General features: G+C 50.9%; 1 protein-coding gene across 5 annotated transcripts; it reads right to left on the bottom strand.

Moving 5' to 3' along the window:
* Positions 1-3,860: 3,860 nt before the first annotated feature.
* On the bottom strand, positions 3,861-17,131 carry SLC38A5 (solute carrier family 38 member 5). Of its 5 annotated transcripts, none has more exons than XM_081794199.1 (16): positions 17,043-17,131; positions 11,571-11,624; positions 11,415-11,490; positions 10,878-10,993; positions 10,700-10,773; positions 9,978-10,070; positions 9,775-9,853; positions 7,975-8,057; positions 7,624-7,682; positions 7,389-7,526; positions 7,100-7,179; positions 6,357-6,457; positions 5,922-6,037; positions 4,973-5,117; positions 4,775-4,878; positions 3,861-4,310 (listed from the first exon to the last, which is right to left on the bottom strand). In XM_081794199.1, exons 2-16 carry the CDS (start codon positions 11,621-11,623, stop codon positions 4,209-4,211), a joined length of 1,419 nt encoding a protein of 472 aa, XP_081650325.1. In that variant the 5' UTR covers position 11,624; positions 17,043-17,131; the 3' UTR covers positions 3,861-4,208. The 5 variants fall into 5 exon arrangements, with proteins under 5 accessions (XP_081650325.1, XP_081650324.1, XP_081650323.1 ...); XM_081794198.1 differs by lacking the exon at positions 17,043-17,131 and adding an exon at positions 13,050-13,138; XM_081794197.1 differs by lacking the exon at positions 17,043-17,131 and adding an exon at positions 11,962-12,041.
* Between the last annotated feature and the right edge of the window lie 874 nt (positions 17,132-18,005).

The following is an 18,005-nucleotide window of genomic DNA, read 5'->3' as shown; positions in this document are numbered from 1 at the left end:
ATTCCTTGTGGGTTTGAGGGTTTGGAGGTTGGTATGTCAGGGTAGAGAACTTCTAGAGTTGTCCTCTGGGCTCAGCTAATCCTTCTTTTCCCTCCCCAGCCTGTGACTCCCCAAAGAAACTTCCAGGACTTCTGCACCAAGTGAGGATGTAGAGGGGCTTCGGTGGGGGGGGGGGTGTTATTTGTTGTAGTTTCCTAGCCCAGAGGGTGAAGGGAAGAATGCCTGCCTATATACTGGCTAGCCTGACTGAACATTTTCTATGAGCTTTCCAACCCCACTCTGCCCCGATGTAACCATGCCTCCTCAGACTGGCACTGGGCCAGCCCTGCCACTTTTCTGCTTTGTGGTGCTTACAGGACAGGTAATGAGCCTTCCAAAAAATATAAGGAGACAAAAGGACACAGAGAGCTCCACCTCAGCTTATCCTCCATCGATGACCTCTGACCTTTTCCCACTCTGGGCCATCGCATCCCCGACTGGGGACCAAACCATCAAGAGTTTTGTGACTGGGAAGTATTCTGAAACCTGACCAGCTCCTTACCTCTTCTGTGGTATCTGCTTTTGCTTGTTCAACATCTTCATCTATAGCTACATTTACATTTTATTTATTTATTTGCTTACTTACTTATTTATGAGTTTGTTTATTTTGAGGGGGGAGGGGCAGAGAGAGAGGGACAGAGAGAATCCCAACCAGGCTCCATGCTGTCAGCACAGAGCCCGACACAGGGCTTGATCCCACACACTATGAGATCATGACCCGAGCCAAAATCAAGAGCCGGACACTCAACTGACTGAGTCACCCAGGTACCCTGCCTTTACATTTTAGCAGACATTTGAAGTCATTACTTAAGACAACAACAACAATAGCTGAAATAGATATACCAATTACCATGTGACAGGGGCTATTCTAAGTGCTTTACATATATTAACTCACGTAATCATCGTAACCATCCAGTGAGTTCAATAACTATCCCCAGTTTACTCTTGAGTAGACTGAGGCACAGAAAGATTCTGTGACTTACACAAGGTCACACTGCCAGTAAATTGAGAAGCCAGAATTTGACCATGTGCAGTTTGACTCCAGAGTTTACATTTTAAAAAGCAACTGTTCTACAATTCTACCATTAATTTGCATCTACAGTCATCCCTTAAACAACATAAGAACTCTCTTTTCTTTCCTCTTCCTCCCCTCATCTCCCATGTTTATATTACCTGGAATTTTAGTTCAAGATGGTGATCTTTAAATTTTACAATCAAAACTTATTTAGACTTTTCAATGAATGTTACTATTTTTCCCCTCACCATTGCTTACCAGAACCCCCTTCTGGCTCCTTAATCCAGTTTTCTTCTGCTGGATCACATACCCTAATAATCCTTTAAGAAGGGGTAGGTGTGTGATGAATTTTCTGAAATATTTTTGCTCTCATCTGGATTATCTTGTCTAGATACAGGTTTTTTGAAATATAGGTTCAAAGTTATTTTTCATCAGCTCTTTGAAGAACTCCTCCACTGTATTCTTTCTTCTCTCTTTTCTCCCTGGGGCCTTTCAGGATTTTGTTATCGTTTAGGATTTTATTTTTAACCTAGAAATTTTATTTCTATGGTGTGTGTGTGTGTGTGTGTGTGTGTGTGTGTGTGTGTGTGTAAATCATGCTTAGAATTTAGTGGCTCTTTTCAGTTTGATGATTGTCTTTTTTCAGCTCAGAAAATTCTAGAACATTATTTCTTCAAGTATTGCCTTCTCCCCACTGTCTATTTTCTGTGTCTGAAGCTCCTATTTGATGAATGTTGAAACTTCTGGGGCCTATCCTCCATTTCCTCTATTTCTTTCATACTATCTACTTCTTAATCCTTTGTGCTGTAATGTGAAGTAATGCCATTGCATGAACACATTTTTTTTTCATTGAGCTACTCCAGTTTCTCTTATTGATCTGCAAAAGCTTGTTTACACATTAGGGATAATTACTTTTAATTTGTCGCATATTGTAGGAGACCAGAATATGCCACCCCAAAACATGCCTCTTTGGCATAAGGATGGCTTTGAGCTGATCATTCTGAGAAACAGCAGATAGAGGTGCTGCTGTCAGGTCTGAGAAACAGACCTGAGATAAGCTCAGGTCATGATCTCGCAGTTTGTGGGTTCGAGTCCTGCGCCAGGCTCCATGCTGACAGTGTGGAGCCTGCTTGGGATTCTCTCTCTCTTCCTCTCTGCCCCTTCCTGACTCGCATTTTCTTTCTCTCTCAAAATAAGTGAATGAACTTTTTTAAAAAATAATAAATAAGCTTTTTAAAAAAGCCAGCTTGTTGAGCTTTAGTGTTGAGCCTAGTGGCAGTAAGGAATGAAGAGTGAAATAAGAAGGATACCATATTCAACTACAGTCAACTGCCCTATTTCTAAATATAGAGACGAGAAAGATTATTATCTGTGGTGGCTTGCACATGCATTAAAAATTATCTGGGAAGATAAACAAAAAGTCTCTTAAACATCCAGAAACTTCTCTCATAAAGAAACACATGCGAATTTTAACAGCAATACCATTTTCACCTAGTAGGTTGGCAAAAAATCCATGTCTCATGACTCAGGATGCTGGCAAGGCTGTGGTGAAATTGGCACTCATACACATTGCCAGTGGGAGAGCAAAATGGCCATGCTGGCTCCTGTTGGACCTGCCATGCTTGTTTCTACCTCAGGGCCTTTGCACTTGCTGGGGCCTCAGCCAAGAACACTTTGTCTAAATAAGCATGGGACTCACTCCTTCTTGCCAATCTAGGACTGACTCAGCTCCTTGTCTGCTCGACAGTGAGGCCTCCCTGACTACCTCCTCACTGCCCCCTGCACACCACACTCACATCACTTATTTTCCTCACAGTGTGCATCTTTTTTTAAGCTTATTTATTTATTTTGAGAGAGCCAGAGACAGCTTGAGAGGGGGAGGGATAGAGAGAGAGGGAGAGAGAATCCCAAGCAGGCTCTGCACTCCCAGCACAGAGCCTGACGTGGGGCTTGAAACCACGAAACTGTGAGATCATGACCTGAGCAGAAACCAAGAGTTGGACGCTTAACTGACTGAGCCACCCAGGCTCCCCTCTAAGATTTTATTTTTAAGTAATCTCTACACCTCACGTGAGGCTTGAACTCACAACCCTGAGATCAAGAGTCGCATGCGCCACTGATGGAGCCAGCCAGGAGTCCCTCATAGTGCTCATCTTTATCAGAAATAATTAATCTCTTTTCCTCTCTTCTGCTAGATCAGGGATCAGCAAATTTTTTTTTCTGAAAAGGGCCAGATAATAAATAGCTTAGGCTTTGTGGGCCATGTGGTCTCTGTTGCAACTCGTCAGCCCTGCTGTTGTAGCAATAAATAACCATAAACAATATGTAAGTGAGCAAGCATTATTGTGTTCCAATAAAAGATTTGCAGACACTGAAATTTAAATTTCATACTTGTTAGGTGTCACAAATTATTCCTCTTCTTATTTTTTTTTTCAAGCACTTAGAAATGTGCAAACTATTCTTGGCTCAGGCCATACAAAAAGAGGCAGCAGGCTGCTGAATTTGGCCTGTAGGTCATAGTTTGCCTACTCTTTTGCTAGAACACCAACTATAGGGATTACTGTCTGCTTGATTCAACCCCAGCACCTAGAACAGTGCTCTCAAGAGGCTCTCAAGAGGTTTCTTGAGTGAGGAAGTGAATGGAACAATGAGTTGAGGAGTAGCAAGTTTCTGAAGGAGTGGAGAAGTGAGTGAATACTTGAGAGCCAGTTCAGTCCTACTCTCAGGGCCTTAGTTTACCCCTGTCTGAACCTAGGCAGACTCCCCCAAGAAGACTTAGAAAGAGATGAGAAGGCTGAGACCAGAGTTGCAATGCAGCATCTTTATTCTTCCCCTTTAGCTCGAGGGTGATCCTGACAAACAGCTTCTGCCAAGAGAGGCAGAAAGGACTGGGCTGGGCAAGGATTCCCCAAAGACCTGGTCTCCTCCTCCTCCCATGGTGTTGGGCTTAGGGCCATGATCCAAGCTCAGCATCCCTGGGGAGGAGGGAAGTGGACCACTCTACAACCTCCGCAGCCCCCTACCTCCAACAGCCATGATAATGGGAACCAGCCACCTCCACACACCAGGCAGGAGGGACCCAGGAGAGGGGCCCCATCTTCCTCCACGTGCACAGGAGCATGCACACGGGGGCCCAGGGAGGAGCAGGGCATGGTCAGTGTCCAGACACAGGGCTCTGGACTGTGGCCCAGTTGGCAAACATAAAGCCTAGACTGATTGCCATGAAGAGGACCCCCAGGAGACCAAAACACAGAGCCTGTGGATGAGAGGGAGACAAGATGCAGTTGGTTGGGTCTCCACACCAGAGCTCCTCCTGAGAATGTCCCTCAAGCCCTCCATCCCCTCCAGAGTGCCCCCATGCATTCCAGACCCTCCTGCTCCCTCCCCTTCCTCAAAACCAGCCCCTTCCTAAGAATTCTTCTTTCATCCTTCTAGAACACTTCAGAGAGTACTCTCCTTTATCCTCATTGAAAGTGCTCCTGACCCTCTTCAAATAGTACTCCTTCTGTTGTCTGTAGAATGCTCCCTCTGTCTTTGCAGACCCTGCTGGTACTCTGTCTGCTCAGCCCCTTTCTAAGACAATCTCCTTCATTCTTCCAGACCACCTGCTCCCTTCCCCCCAGCCCCCTCTTGAAAATTTTCTTTTTATCTCTGGCCATCCAGGAGTGCTCTCTCCTCAGAATTCTCCCTCTTCCCCCAACCCTTTCCTGGAATGCTCACCTGGATCTTAGGCCAGGAGTAGAGGGGCTCCACCTCAGTTGGTACAATGCGGAGGTAGAAGATGCTAGGAAGGATGAAGATGAGGCTAGGGGCTGAAGTGGACCCTGAAGGACAAGCAGGAGGGACAGAAGCCAATGTAAGTTTGGGGTACCAGGCCCGTATTAGGTGGGGTCTGGGATTGGGGTTAGGGGTACTAACCAATAACCCCAAAGATATCCCGGATGGTTGGCACACAAATGACAAGAACATTGACCAAGACAAGCAGGATCAGGGCTATGGCCACGTGTCGTGGCCAGCTGAAGTCTCTGCTTGGGAAGAACAGCTGCTGCAGGGCCCGGCGGATCTGTGGTCAGAGTAGGGCAGGACACCAGTCAGGGCCCACGTGCTGCCTCCCCACTCCATGCGGTCATCTGACTTTAACTCCACCCTCCATCTGAGCACCCATCGTGCCTCCACCCTGTGTGAGATGCCTGATTCCCCCTCCATCTGACTATCTACATGTCCCCCTTGTCTGACCACCCATCGGTGCCTCCACCTTCTGAATGAGCATCCCGCCGCCCTTCTGACAATCCATGTGTCTTCCTTCTGTCTGATCACCCATCGATGCTTCTACCCACTATCTGAAATCTCTGCCTCCCTGTCTGACCACCCTCTTGTCCTTCCATTCTGTCTTAGATCCCTGCCTCTCTTTTGCCATCTGACTACCTCAGCCTCCCTCCTCTGTCTAGTCATCCCACCTCCCCATCTGAGAGCCTTGGCCCCCCTTATACCTCACTACTTCTGCCTCCACTCTTTTTCTGTCCATCCCTGTTTCTTCATTCTGAGTGTCCATCTCTATGCCTCTACCCTGTCTGAGTATTCCTGCCTCCCTCTTCTGTCTGGCCAGACATCTGTGCCCCCTCCCTCCAACTGACTACCCCTCTCCCTCTCATTCTCTCTGCCCTGACATCTATCCCCCATCTGTGTGACCATCTATTTTTGCGTTCTCTGTCCATCTGCCAACTTTGCCTTCCCTATCTGTCCATCCCTGCCTCCTCCATCCATAAATCCACTCCTATCTCCACCCCCCAGTCAGACATCCATGCCTATGCCTTCTACATCCATCCACATCCCTCCACTCCATGGGCCCACCCTCAACCCCACGCACAGGGAACAGCACAACTGGCACAGTGAGAGTCACGGCGAGCAGCACGGCCAGGCGCACACAAAGGATGAGCAGGTCCCGCTGGCTGTACATGTGCAGCATCTCCGCCTCCATGCTATCTGGGATGTGGGACATGGGACATGGGATGCAGGATGTAGTGGGAGCACTAGGACCAGTGTCCCAGAAACACAAACCCATACACACACACACACACACACACACACACACACACACACACATACACACACACACACACACACATACACACACACACACACACATACACACAACCAACAAAATCTACATGTGTGATGTGCACCCTCTGTTTGGAAACTGATGGGTCCAGGGCACGGAGGAAAAGCACTCAGGTTCCTGCCCCAGCAGTCTGCCCACTCCCCACTCCAGCCCCCACCCAACCCTGGCCCCAGCCCCACTTACTATAAAAGGTGAGGTATCCAAAGGTCGCAGTAAGCCCATACATGCAGAACATGGCCCCAATGGACACGTTGGCCACAGCCTGCATTCTGTGCTTGGAGGGCCTGAGTCATAGAGGTTATGGAACTGTCATGCCCAGACCCCTGGACTTGGTACAGGCGCTTCCAAAGTAGCCTGCACTCTCCAGAGTCCCCTTGTTCCTGAGCTGACGTTCAGCTGGTACATGCTGGGATGCCCATCTCTACCTCCCCTGTGTGATTAGCCAGGCCTCCCTCTGTCCAGCCATCTCACCCCATATGACCATCTTTGTCCATCTCCTCTGTCTGCCCATCTCTGCCTTTCCCTCACAACTGACCATCCATGCTGTGCCCCCATCTGATCATCCACACATCCCCCTACCATATAATCCCTGCTCCCTCTTTTGTTCACCCATCCCCCATTCTATCTCCCCATCCCCATCTCCTCATCCCCATCCACGCATGTTACACCCTCCTTCTGATCATTCCTGCCTCCCCACTCTGTCCATTCACACTTGTACAGGATGTTAAAAGTAGAATATTTAAGCCCTAATCAGTAAAAAGTCACCGCCCTGCATTCCCCAAGGCCACTTCAACCGCCCCCCACCACCGGCACCAACTAGCCACCATCAAGCTACAGTACAAGGACCACTTGAAGGGCTGTCAGACATTATGACTCTCCTACCAGTTGCTGGCCCATCACATATGCCCACTTGCCTGCCCACTCACCGGCAGAGCTCTGTGTAGATGGGCAGCACCTCAGGGTGACAGACGAAAGCAAAAGCCATAATGGGCACCGTGTAGAACATCTAGGGGAATGGCCCAAGTACATGAGGTTAGAGCCTACAGGGTTATATCCCCTCCTCATCCGCCTGACCCCACCATTGCACTCCATATAAGACACATGGAAGCCCCCCGATATCTGATGCCCAGCTCCACTGTGAACAGAGTGCACCATGTGACGGGACCAGAGGGCCTAAGTGTGGTGCAAGCTCCTAACACATGCCTGCACACCCACCTGTGAGTCAACTGTGAACATATGGGCCTCACAGCTTCTGTTGAGTCCCTGGATGGGAAGGGCCGTAGGGTTCTTGCTCTCCACTTCCGTCTCATTGAGACCTACAGGACAGTCAAGCTGGAACTTCTTATAGATGACCTGGGGGAGGGTGGGGAAGCGAGGTCATGGGGAAGGCTATGACCCAATGTTCCAAACTCTTGCTTCACTTTTTCATGTTCTTCTCTTTCAGACTCACCGAGATGAGAAAAAACAGCATACAGGTCAAAGAGAGACCACTGGTATATCCCAGGTAGCCTGCAAGAGGTAATATAGAGAGCCTCAGAAATCCAGGGACTCCCTACAGCAAATATCAAGCCCCAGTTTGGCCTTCAAGGCTACCTCACCCCAGTTAGGCCACATGTTGCACAAGCTTTTACTTCTTCCTGAACCAGCCTCCTCTCCACAGCAAACTCCTATTTATCTGTTAAAACCCACATCAAATAAGCTCACCCCTGGTATTCCATAGCCCTTGAAAATGGGGATTTTCTCAATCTGGCTCCCTTTTTCTGACTCCACTATCCAATGAACAACACAGGAAGCCTCTTACCCAAGTGTCTCATGAGGGCCAGTGGCAGGATGATTAACACACTGACAATGATGATGAGGAGGTTTCCCTTCAAGAACCAGCCCCTAGGGAGACAGGCAAACACAGTGACTAGCTGCCTGCCAAAGAAAACTGTCAGGCAGACAGTCATAAACGACAGCCGGACACACAGATTTCTACCTGCAGTCAGGGGAGGTGAGCTGACATCTCAGCTGTGAGAAGCCATTCAGGTGGTCACAGTGACAAATGGCACAATAGGATTGACAGAAACAACCAGACTGATTATCAGACTGTCAGTCAGACACTGTCAGAGGGACACAGCTAAGAAAGAACACACGCACAGCTGGACAAAACTGTGCCATCAGACTCGCCAGCAGACATACAACCAGATGGGCAGAAAATGCCCCAAATCAGTGAGACTCACACAGTCCAACACAGAGTACCAGACACAGAGTGAGTCATGACCCTGGTGTGTCTGACAGGCAGAACAACAGTCTGATGATCTGGTAGTCAGGCAATGATGCAAAGTCAGACAAGAGGTCAGGAACACACACATGTGGTTTTTTGAACAGGTCAAGGTTTGTCGAATATCTAAAAGTAGCCAGGCCAACTTGGCCATATAGCCAAAGACCGAACTAGAGACAAAATCAGCCAGCTGGCTATACTGTTGGAACCAAGTTCAAAAAAAGAGTGGAAACTGTACAGATATTGGAGGGAGGTACCCAGGTAAGACAGTTACACAAAATCAGGTGAAAAACTGCTCATTTGTTCAAAGGAATTTTATTAATTGCCTGCTATGTTCCAGGCATTCACACACTATCTCATACACACAGTTACACAGAAATAAACCAACAAAGCACCATTGGCCATATATATACAGTGGGAGATAATTATAATAATTAGACACACCTAGTCACACAGATTGTCAGATACCTAAATGGCTTCAGAATGAAACCAAAGATCTAACAGGATACACAGAGTCAGCCATTATATACAAACAACTGAACAGATTTAGCTAGCAGATGGATCCAAAATCAAACATACAGTCAACTAGACGCATACGTAGAACATCAGTCAAACACACACGGCTGGAACCATAGTACAGAGGACATCTGTACAGAGGATCTGTACAGAGGATCACACATACTCAGCCAGAGAGAATTTGCCAGAAAAAAATGGTTGCCAAATTAAACACACAGGTGGGATTCTACTGGAACATACAGTTGGAGCAAATCACATATACGTAGTTGGCACCACAGTTCGCTGCACACACACGGTTGCAGTTAGTGACCGTGCACTTCGAGCTAGACAGATTTCCGCCAGCCTGATGGACCTTGAATCAAACAGAATCTGCTGGACAGGGAAAGTCAGAGTAAGCAAATGTCAAACACACATGGTTGGGATCGCAGCATTCAGAACACAGCTGTAGTCAGTTGTCATACAGCTGGCCACAGAATCTGCCAGTACAGCAGTCCAGAACCAAATCCACAGAGTTTAGGTCTACTTGATATGTACAGTCGCCTGGTCAGTATCAGAGTGTACTGGACATATGGAGTCGGCTACCTGACAGAATCAGCCAGAACAAGTCACAAAAATCGTGCGGTCTGCTGTATAGTCAGATCAATGGTCACACTTTCTGTCGGCATCATAATATGTTAAGAATCACAGTCTGACCAGACTGGCCAGCCCAACAATCTCTGAACACCTAGAAGTCAGCTGAGCACAGAGTTGAAGATGGCAGCCAGACCGCACAGGTAGAGTCAGTGGCCTGCAGGCCAGAGCTAAGGGGTGTTTCTCACTCACCCCTCAGGGTCCATGTCCAAGAAGGTGCCGATAACCAGAGGGAGTTCGGATTTGATGATGAACAGGTAACTGGACATGGCTGGTGCAGGTGGGGGGAGGTATAAGCAGAAGGATTCCCTTCATCCTCCCAGCCCAGCCTGAGGAAGCCCACCCCACCTCACCCTCTTCCCCCAAGCTGATCCCCTCCATCCCAGAGTCCTCACCCCCAACATTGTGCAGACAGATCACCGCAGCCACCACTACTTTCCCTGCAGGCCCCAGCGCCCTCTGTCCCAGCTGCTCATAGGCTCGGATGCCTGGGGTAGGGAGACAGAAAGGAATGCACTGTGGGTCCAGGAAGCTAGGCAAGGGGTAAGGAACTGGGGGGGGGGGGGTGGAGGGAAGCAGCTGAGGGTCAGGGAGCTGAGGAACTGGGGCTTGGGGTAATTGGATCTGATTGATGGAAGCTGGAGATGAGGGTTAAGCAGTTAACTTGGGCTGGGCTTGCAGTGGAGCCTGGGAGGTGGGACTCTGTGACCAGAGAAAAGGTTGGGGACCAAATGTGGGTAGTGGGTCGTGGGATTCTTGGGTTGTGAAGCTGGCTTCCACAATTAGGGGGAGCTGGAGACTGAGGAATGGAGGTGAGAGGTGGAGTAATCTGGGTGTGGGGAGGGTCTGAGAAATGAGGTTTGACGCCAGACTGAGGGTGAGGGGTGAGGATTGAGAAGAGGAGATCTGGGAGCCCAGATAAGTTCTGAAGGCCAAGGTGCGGTTTGAGGTCTGGAGTCCAGGGAGTTAAGTATGGGGTCTGGGGTCCTGGGTCCAGGATCTGGGGTTCATGTGGTACTTTCAGAATCTAGGGTTTGGGTTAAGGTCTAGGGTCTCAGGTCAGTGGGGTAGATCCAGAGTCTGGGGTCCAAGATCTGCGTTGAGCTCTGGGCCTTACCTACAACACCGGCACAGGTCAGCAGGAGATGGATGGAATATGAAGATAGAAACGCAATGCATAGCAGCAGGGCCCTGTGGCAGATGGCACAGCTCAGACTTGGCCCCCAGGCCTCCTGCATGTCCCACACAGCACCCCTGCTCCCTGGCCCAGGCCACCCCGGCCGCCCAAGACTCACAAGAAGAAGAGGACCCCTGTGTGAGCCATGGCATAGGCCAGTCCCAGGATGCCACTGCCCATGATGGCGTTGCTGAGATTGAACACGGACATTCCAAACGATGTCTTCCCTTCGAACTGCGGGTAAGGGCCAGGCCGGGCACACATGGGGAAGGAGATCAGGTAACGGGACCAGCGCTGGGGCCCAGGAAAGACTAGAGGAGAAGTGACCAGGGCGGGGAGAAGCCCAGAAAGGACTATAGGATGGAAACTAGGAAGGAAAAAAAAAGTGGAAGCCAGGGAGAAGCTGGGGAAGCAAGAGCTAGGAAGGAAGAACTAGGAGGAACTTTGGAGGGGAGCAGCTGGAAATGGAGAGGAACAGGGGAGGAGGGCGGAGCAGCCACCAGAGGCAAAACAGCGAGGGAGGAAAGTGGCTGGGGGACCTGAGCGGCTGGGGACAGGAAATAGCCAGGCAGGGAACCCCTGGGAAGAGGGAACAGTAGGGGAAGAGATGAGCTGGGCAAGGTGAAGCCAGGACAGATCCTGTGAGGTCACTCACATCCATGAACTCGACTGGCTTCCTCCCAGGAGCAGGAGGATGGCTGGGCAGGAAGCCCTCGCGTTCCTGCCTGTAGCTGGAGAAGGCAGGGAAATTGGGGCTGGTGAGAGGGTAATCCTGACCTCTAACCTTTGTCCCCCTGGGCCCCCGACTCACCCCAGAGCATCCGCAGGGAGGGCTCCGTTCATCTTTGGGTCCTGAAGTTCCATCCTGTGGGCAGAGAAATGGGGGTGGGGATCAGAGATGGGGGAGCTACAAAGTAGGGAGAGCTAGAAGAATAGGGTAGGGGGTCAGACAGAGACAGATGGAGAAACAGAAACAGAGGTGAGGCAAGAGGAGCAGGAACAGAGGGATGAGAGAGACTGAGAGATAAATGGAGAGACTCGAAGACAACAGTGAGAGGACGACAGAAAGAGATGGGAGGCAGAGAAGGGAATCGGAGGGGGAGGGATGACAACAGTTACTCAGACAGGCAGAAAAAGAGGGCAGCGAGAGACAAATAGAGGGGGAGAGGGGCAGAGACTGAGAGAAAGAGAGAGAGACCGACCCCACAGCAGACGAGATGGCCATTTGGAGCTGGGATAGCCTGTCCTTCCAGAACCCACACTCACTCTGTTTCTCTTACTGTCTCTTTCCTTGCCACCTCCCCCAGCCGCCCCTTCCCTCCACCCTCACCGCTTGGCCAAGCCTCTTACTCCTTACAGGGACACGTGTCGGCCCAGCTGCCCCACCCCTCCTAACGCCCCCTACCCCGCCCCCTCCCGGCCTGGGCCCCGAGCCGGAGCCCAGAGCTGATGCAAGCTGTTGCAGGAGCTGGAGGTGGGGGGCCAACTTGGTGACCTTAACCCCCCACCCCCACCCCATGCTGCAAACTGCCCTCCGCCACAATTCTGAATATCCTCACTAGAGGCTAAAGACAATTCTCCAATCGGAGCCTCCTTCCAGGGATAGAAGTGACCCAGGGACCCCCACTTAATCCCCCTTTTAGAGATTAGATTAGCATTTTTCTCAGACCCCTGTCAAGTCCTAAACACTCGTTCTTCTGGCAGAAATAACTTTAGAGACACTTCCAGACTTAAGATCCTTCTTGGTCTTGGGGTGTCTCAGGAACCTGCTCTGAGCCCTAATTTCCCCCTCCTGACGATGAGCTATCTCAGAAACCTGCATCAAAAGCCCCATCCCAAGGCCTGATGTGTTTCCTGGGGTAGAGGTGCTCCAGGAGGGGCCCCTGTCTTCTGGATGGAGTGTCTCTGAAGATAACCCCTCACCCCGCGCGCGCGCGCGCCCAGAGCTCACTTCCTGGGAGTGCAGTATCTCAGAAACTCCCATTCAAGGTCCCCATCATTGCTAAAAGTGCCTCTGGGAAATCCCCTCCCCAAGCCCCTAATCCCCTTCCTGGGAAGGGGAGGGCTCTCAAGGAGTCCCATCCTCAGTCGCGAGCACTCTCTGGAGACTCTCAATCACTTCTGAATTCACTTCCTGGGAGCTAGGTACCATTCAATTCTCCACTAGGGCTAAAAATGTCTCCAGGGGAACCCCCCCTCCCCGCAGGTTCCCCCAGAGAACCTCTCCCAGGATCCCCACTCATGCCTCGGGGTCTCCGGAGCCCCAACCCGGCCAGTATCCCCTCCTCACCTCCCTGCTCCTCTCAGCTCCTGAAGCCACCGTAACTCACTAGGGCTCTGGGACCCCACGGCCCCGGCAAGGCTCCCCTTCAGCGGACCCTGCCCCCGCCCCGCCCCGTAGCCAATCAGCTCCTCCGCGCTTGCTAGGTGGCTAATCAGCGCAGCCCGCGCCGCATCTGGCCCGCGGATTATTTTTTTTTTCTAGGAAGAACTTTTAATTTTAATTCAGTTTCCTTCCATCTGGCTCTCGGCTGAGGACAGGGGGTGGGGGAGGAGGGCGCCCTCCTTCACCTGCACCCACGTGGAGAGAGACAGAGGTGTGTGGGGGCCTTGGGTAGGGGGAGGTGGACAGAAAGATTGAGGGGGTAGATCCACACTTAGAAGGACACGCAGGCAGAGGCAACTGACTCAGGGATCAGACACACGGAGGATGCAGAGAGGAGAGACAGACATCGTAAGGGAAACGATCACAAATAAAGGCGGGCAGGTGACACAACACAAGGACAGACAACAGAGAGGGCAGAAAGACAGCCATGTTGAGTGGTCGATAGGCAGAGGGGCAGCCATGGGGAGAAAGAGAGGTGCAGACAGACTCAGAAGCAGACGGGGGCCGGGGGGAGGCCTCCTCAGAAGCATCTGGAGGAAGGCGACAAGCAGTCAGGCCCAGTAATAAACAGGAGACGCAACTGGCAGACAGACAGGTGGACACAGCCAGACACATCCCCAGAGGCTGGGAACAGACACACCAGCAGAGAGAGACAAGGGGAAAGAGGGAGTGGTTGAGGTAGGGAGACACCTAGAGGGACAGATGACGACAGGCAGAGGGAGAGTCAGATTCAGGCAGAGGGACAGACAGGGTAGATGGACAGACCTGGGAGCGGCAGTGCGACAGGTGCAGGAAGACACAGCCAGGCCACTATGGGCTGACCTCAGAGAGAGAGCCTAGCTTAGGCAAAAAAAAGTGCTGGACCCCAGCCCAGGCATTGGGTGGGGATTGTCCACACCCTAACTGAGGAGCCCCACTGTCTGTCTGTCTGCCTTCTATGTGGGTCTGTCTGTTCACTCTCATCCAAGCATGTGACAGGCATGTCTGTCCCAGGCAAGGCATGTGTCTCCTGCACAGAGTCAGGCGGATCGGACTTGGGGTCCGGGCCCAACTCCACTGGGCTGCTTGAGGCCCTGGTAGACAAGAGGCCTCTGTCTGGGCCTCTTCACCCTCCTGCCCATCCCCCACAGGGAGCACAGAATTCCCGGAAAGGCCAGGGGCTGGCTGGGGCTTCAAAGCTAGCCTAGATGCCCCCACCCTACCCGCAGTCGGAGGAGGGTGAGGGATGGGGCGGTTACTTCCCCCACAGCAGGAGAAAACACTCAGGGGTCACAACCCCACCCAGGGGCTCAGAGGTAGAGGCCGCCTCACCCATCACCCACAGAAGTACAAACTTGCACGCAGACTCACAGCCACACACAGAGAATATGGGCTGACATAAGAGCACTCACAGACTGCGCATCGAGAGCCCAGGCCGTAGTACAGTCACACACTCAACAGCCATATCAAAAGACTCACTATTCCAGGTGTCATCACCCCCAGCCTCAGCGTCGGGTCCAGAGAACACAGACTGACACGCTATGGGCTCGTGCTGATTTACAGCCCCTCTAGACTCATGGACATCATCACCCAGGGACTCAACAGCCATACCCTAGGGAGCTGACAGGCAAATCGCGCACAGACTCACAGCTGCACACAGAGTACACAAATATGATTTCCTACAGCCGACAACATCATGCGTGGGCCCAGTGTCTCACAAATCAAATCAGAAGAAACACATATAGGGGTGCACAAACAGGGAAAGCAGGGAGGCAGAGAGTACACTTACTGTCATTACAAAGGGGGAAATCCAGAAAATACATCTCAAACTGCATGAAGAGGAAACAAAGGAACCAGAGAGTACACAAACAGCAGCACCAAAAGAAACACCCAGAGGGCACACACACCTACACTAGCTCACCACAGACAGACACAAACAGGGTGGCAGAGAAGAAAGGCACACAGACACAGGAGACACACGCCTACGGGCAAGACAAACACACTCAGCGCCCATCAGCATTACGAAGGAGACACGTAAACACCCAAGGAACATACACACGACCCCATAGAGACGAACTGCGTAAACAGACCACCGTTGCCATAGTGACACACCCAGTTGCCATAAAGGGAACACAGGAGTTGGACAGGCAGCCATAGTCACAAGATACACCCAGGCAAGTTGCATAGGAAGACACAAGTGGAGCTCACATACGTGTGTTTGTGGCTGAGAACATGTACAGGCAGATGAGATACATTGAGGGTATTCAAATACACACCCACACACCCACACAGATACACACCACAGAGTCTCCCCTTGTCTATCCCAGCCTACTCTGATGTCTCTCTCCTCTCATGGTCCTCCTCCCCCTAGAGCCATTACACATCTGTGCTAGAGGCTGGCCAGGGAAAGAGACACCTGTTGGCAGAGGCCTTGGCCTACATGGCTATGGTATGTGTGGCAGGTGGGGTTGTGGGGGGGGTGGGTGGAGGCTAGGCAGATGTCTAGATTTCAAGAGAAGTCTGAAGCGTCCTGCCCAAAAAAACTAGTGTACCTTGGACAACAAACACCACCTCCCAGCCCCAATGTCCTGCCCTGATCATTCCCTGGCCCTCCAACATTGCCCAGTGCAGGACCGCCAGGCACACAGCAGGTGCTCAATAAATGCCACTTATCAAGCGCCATATTATCATCATTCTTATTTTTATTTCTTCCAAGCGAACTCTTCTCCGGGAGGGACGAACCTGCACCCAGCTCCGCACCCTATAGTTTAGCTAAGTTTCAGGGCACTGAAAATGGCAAGTGTTCAACATATGCTGGTAGGAGGGAAAACAAAGGGAAAGGGAAATCTGGCTGCGGAGGGAGGGCAGCTTGCTTTAGAAGGAACAGATGTCTTTAAGCTTGACCGAGGCCTTGAGACTGTGCCAGGGATAAGAATGCTTTGTTAATTCACCGAAGTAAGGTCCTTTCTCGGGGTCATTTAAGGCTTTTGTTGGTTCAGTAAAGCAGACCCTTGTGTGACGTTTTGGATTCCTATCGAGTCTATTAAAAGTCGGCTTGGGTTCCTGTCGGTTCTTATAAGCAGATCCCTGCTTTTCATTAAAACAGGTCACTGCTCAGCAGCCTTCAGGGGAGGGAGCCACAGAGCAAAGCAGTTAACGGCAAGAGCTTTCCCCGCTCTGCCACTTACTAGCTGTGTGGCCTGGAGCATGTTCTGAAACCTCTCTGTCTCAGCTTCCCCCCGCGGCATAGTAACACCTAACTCTTAGGACCCCTGGGAAAACCCGAGTGAATTAACACAGGTAAAGCGCTGAGAACAATGCCTGACACACAGTAATTGCTCAATAACATATTTGTGAAAGGAATTAATGAATTCTTCTCCGCCTGTGAATGCAACCCCCTACTGGGCTGCATTTAGGATTCTAATCTCCCCTTTCAGGCAGGCTCCCCACTGAGAGACTCTTCCGTCCCTCAAAGCAGCCCCGGGGCAGCAAGGCTTTTTTGAGTCTGTGTCTAGTCCCCTGCACCTGGACCACCCCCGTCTTTCCCTCCCCCGGTTAGATGCCCTCCGGTACAGAACTGGCCTGGCAGCTCCCAGCTCCTTGACCTCTTCAGGAGGCTGAGGGGAGGACACCTTTACACTCAGTGGGGTGCCGGGTGGGAGCTGCAGGCCGACACCCTACTTCGGGAAAAGCCTGGGGAGTTCAGAGCCTGGATCCTGTCCCCCAATTCCCCCGGGCCCTGCTGGAGGAAGCAAGTTTCTTTGCAAAAAATTAAACATCCTCTTTGTGAGAGTCAAGAAAACAGGACGTGGGAAGCATCCCACAGGGTGAACATGGGCCCCCAATGCCTGGCACCCCCTCCTCTCTGTGGAGCAGAGGCCAGGTGGCTTGAACCCTTGCTTTCTCACACTTGCTCACCTCTGCAGGGGAGCCGTTGTTCCCACCGCCCCCACAAGGCCCTGGAGCGCTGCCACCAGCTCTTGCTTCCTCCCTGGCTCTCGGGAATCCTCCAGGAAGTGCTTTCTCCGTGTCTCTGCTTGTCTGTCCACAACTCCCAGGGCCTGGCATAAATGCAGAGCGCACCACTGAGGAAAGAATAAAGGACCAAAGCAACAAAAGCGTGGATTCAACAAACATCTACTGCATGCCACCTGTATGCCAGGCCCTGTTCCAGGGTCGGGAGGCAGCGGTGAAAGGGACAGAACAAAATTCCCACCTAGTGAAGCTCATATTTCTAAGGAATGATGAATCAATCGTTCAGTTCTTTGAATACTCACCAAGCTTGTTCTCACTTCAGGGTCTTTGCATTCGGTGTTGCCTGTGCCTGGAATGCTCTTCCTCCAAGTATTCCTAGGGTGCGTTTCCCTTTAGGTCTCAGCTCAAATGCCACCTCCTCAGAGAAGCCCTCCCTGACTATGCTGTCTAAAAGAAAAATTCGGGGCACCTGGGTGGCTCCGTCGGTTAAGCGTCCGACTGTTGGTTTCGGCTCAGGTCATGATCTCACAGTTCGTGAGTCTGAGCCCTCCATGGGGCTCTGTGCTGACAGTGCGGAGCCTGCTTGGGATTCTCTGTCTACCCCTCCCTCCGTCCCTCCCCTGCTTGCTGTCCATCTCCCTCTCAAAATAAATAAATAAACTTTAGAAAATAAATAAAATAAAAGAGCAACTCAAATCCTCTGCTACTCTCCATCGCTTTCACCCTACTTTATTATTCATCATGGATTTTATCACCACCTGACAAACATTATATATTTACATACACAATAGTATGTTTAATTTAGTACAGTTATTTTACTAAGTAAATGTATATAGATACCAGCATATTTATATATATCAGCATACACATTTACATATTATATGCATAAGATATGTGTATTATATG

This window comes from Panthera onca, chromosome X (genome assembly GCF_046562875.1).
Source record: "Panthera onca isolate mPanOnc1 chromosome X, mPanOnc1 haplotype 2, whole genome shotgun sequence".
Lineage (NCBI taxonomy): Eukaryota > Metazoa > Chordata > Mammalia > Carnivora > Felidae > Panthera > Panthera onca.
Note: the sequence above shows the minus strand (reverse complement) of the source record. Positions and strands in the feature narration are given on the sequence as shown.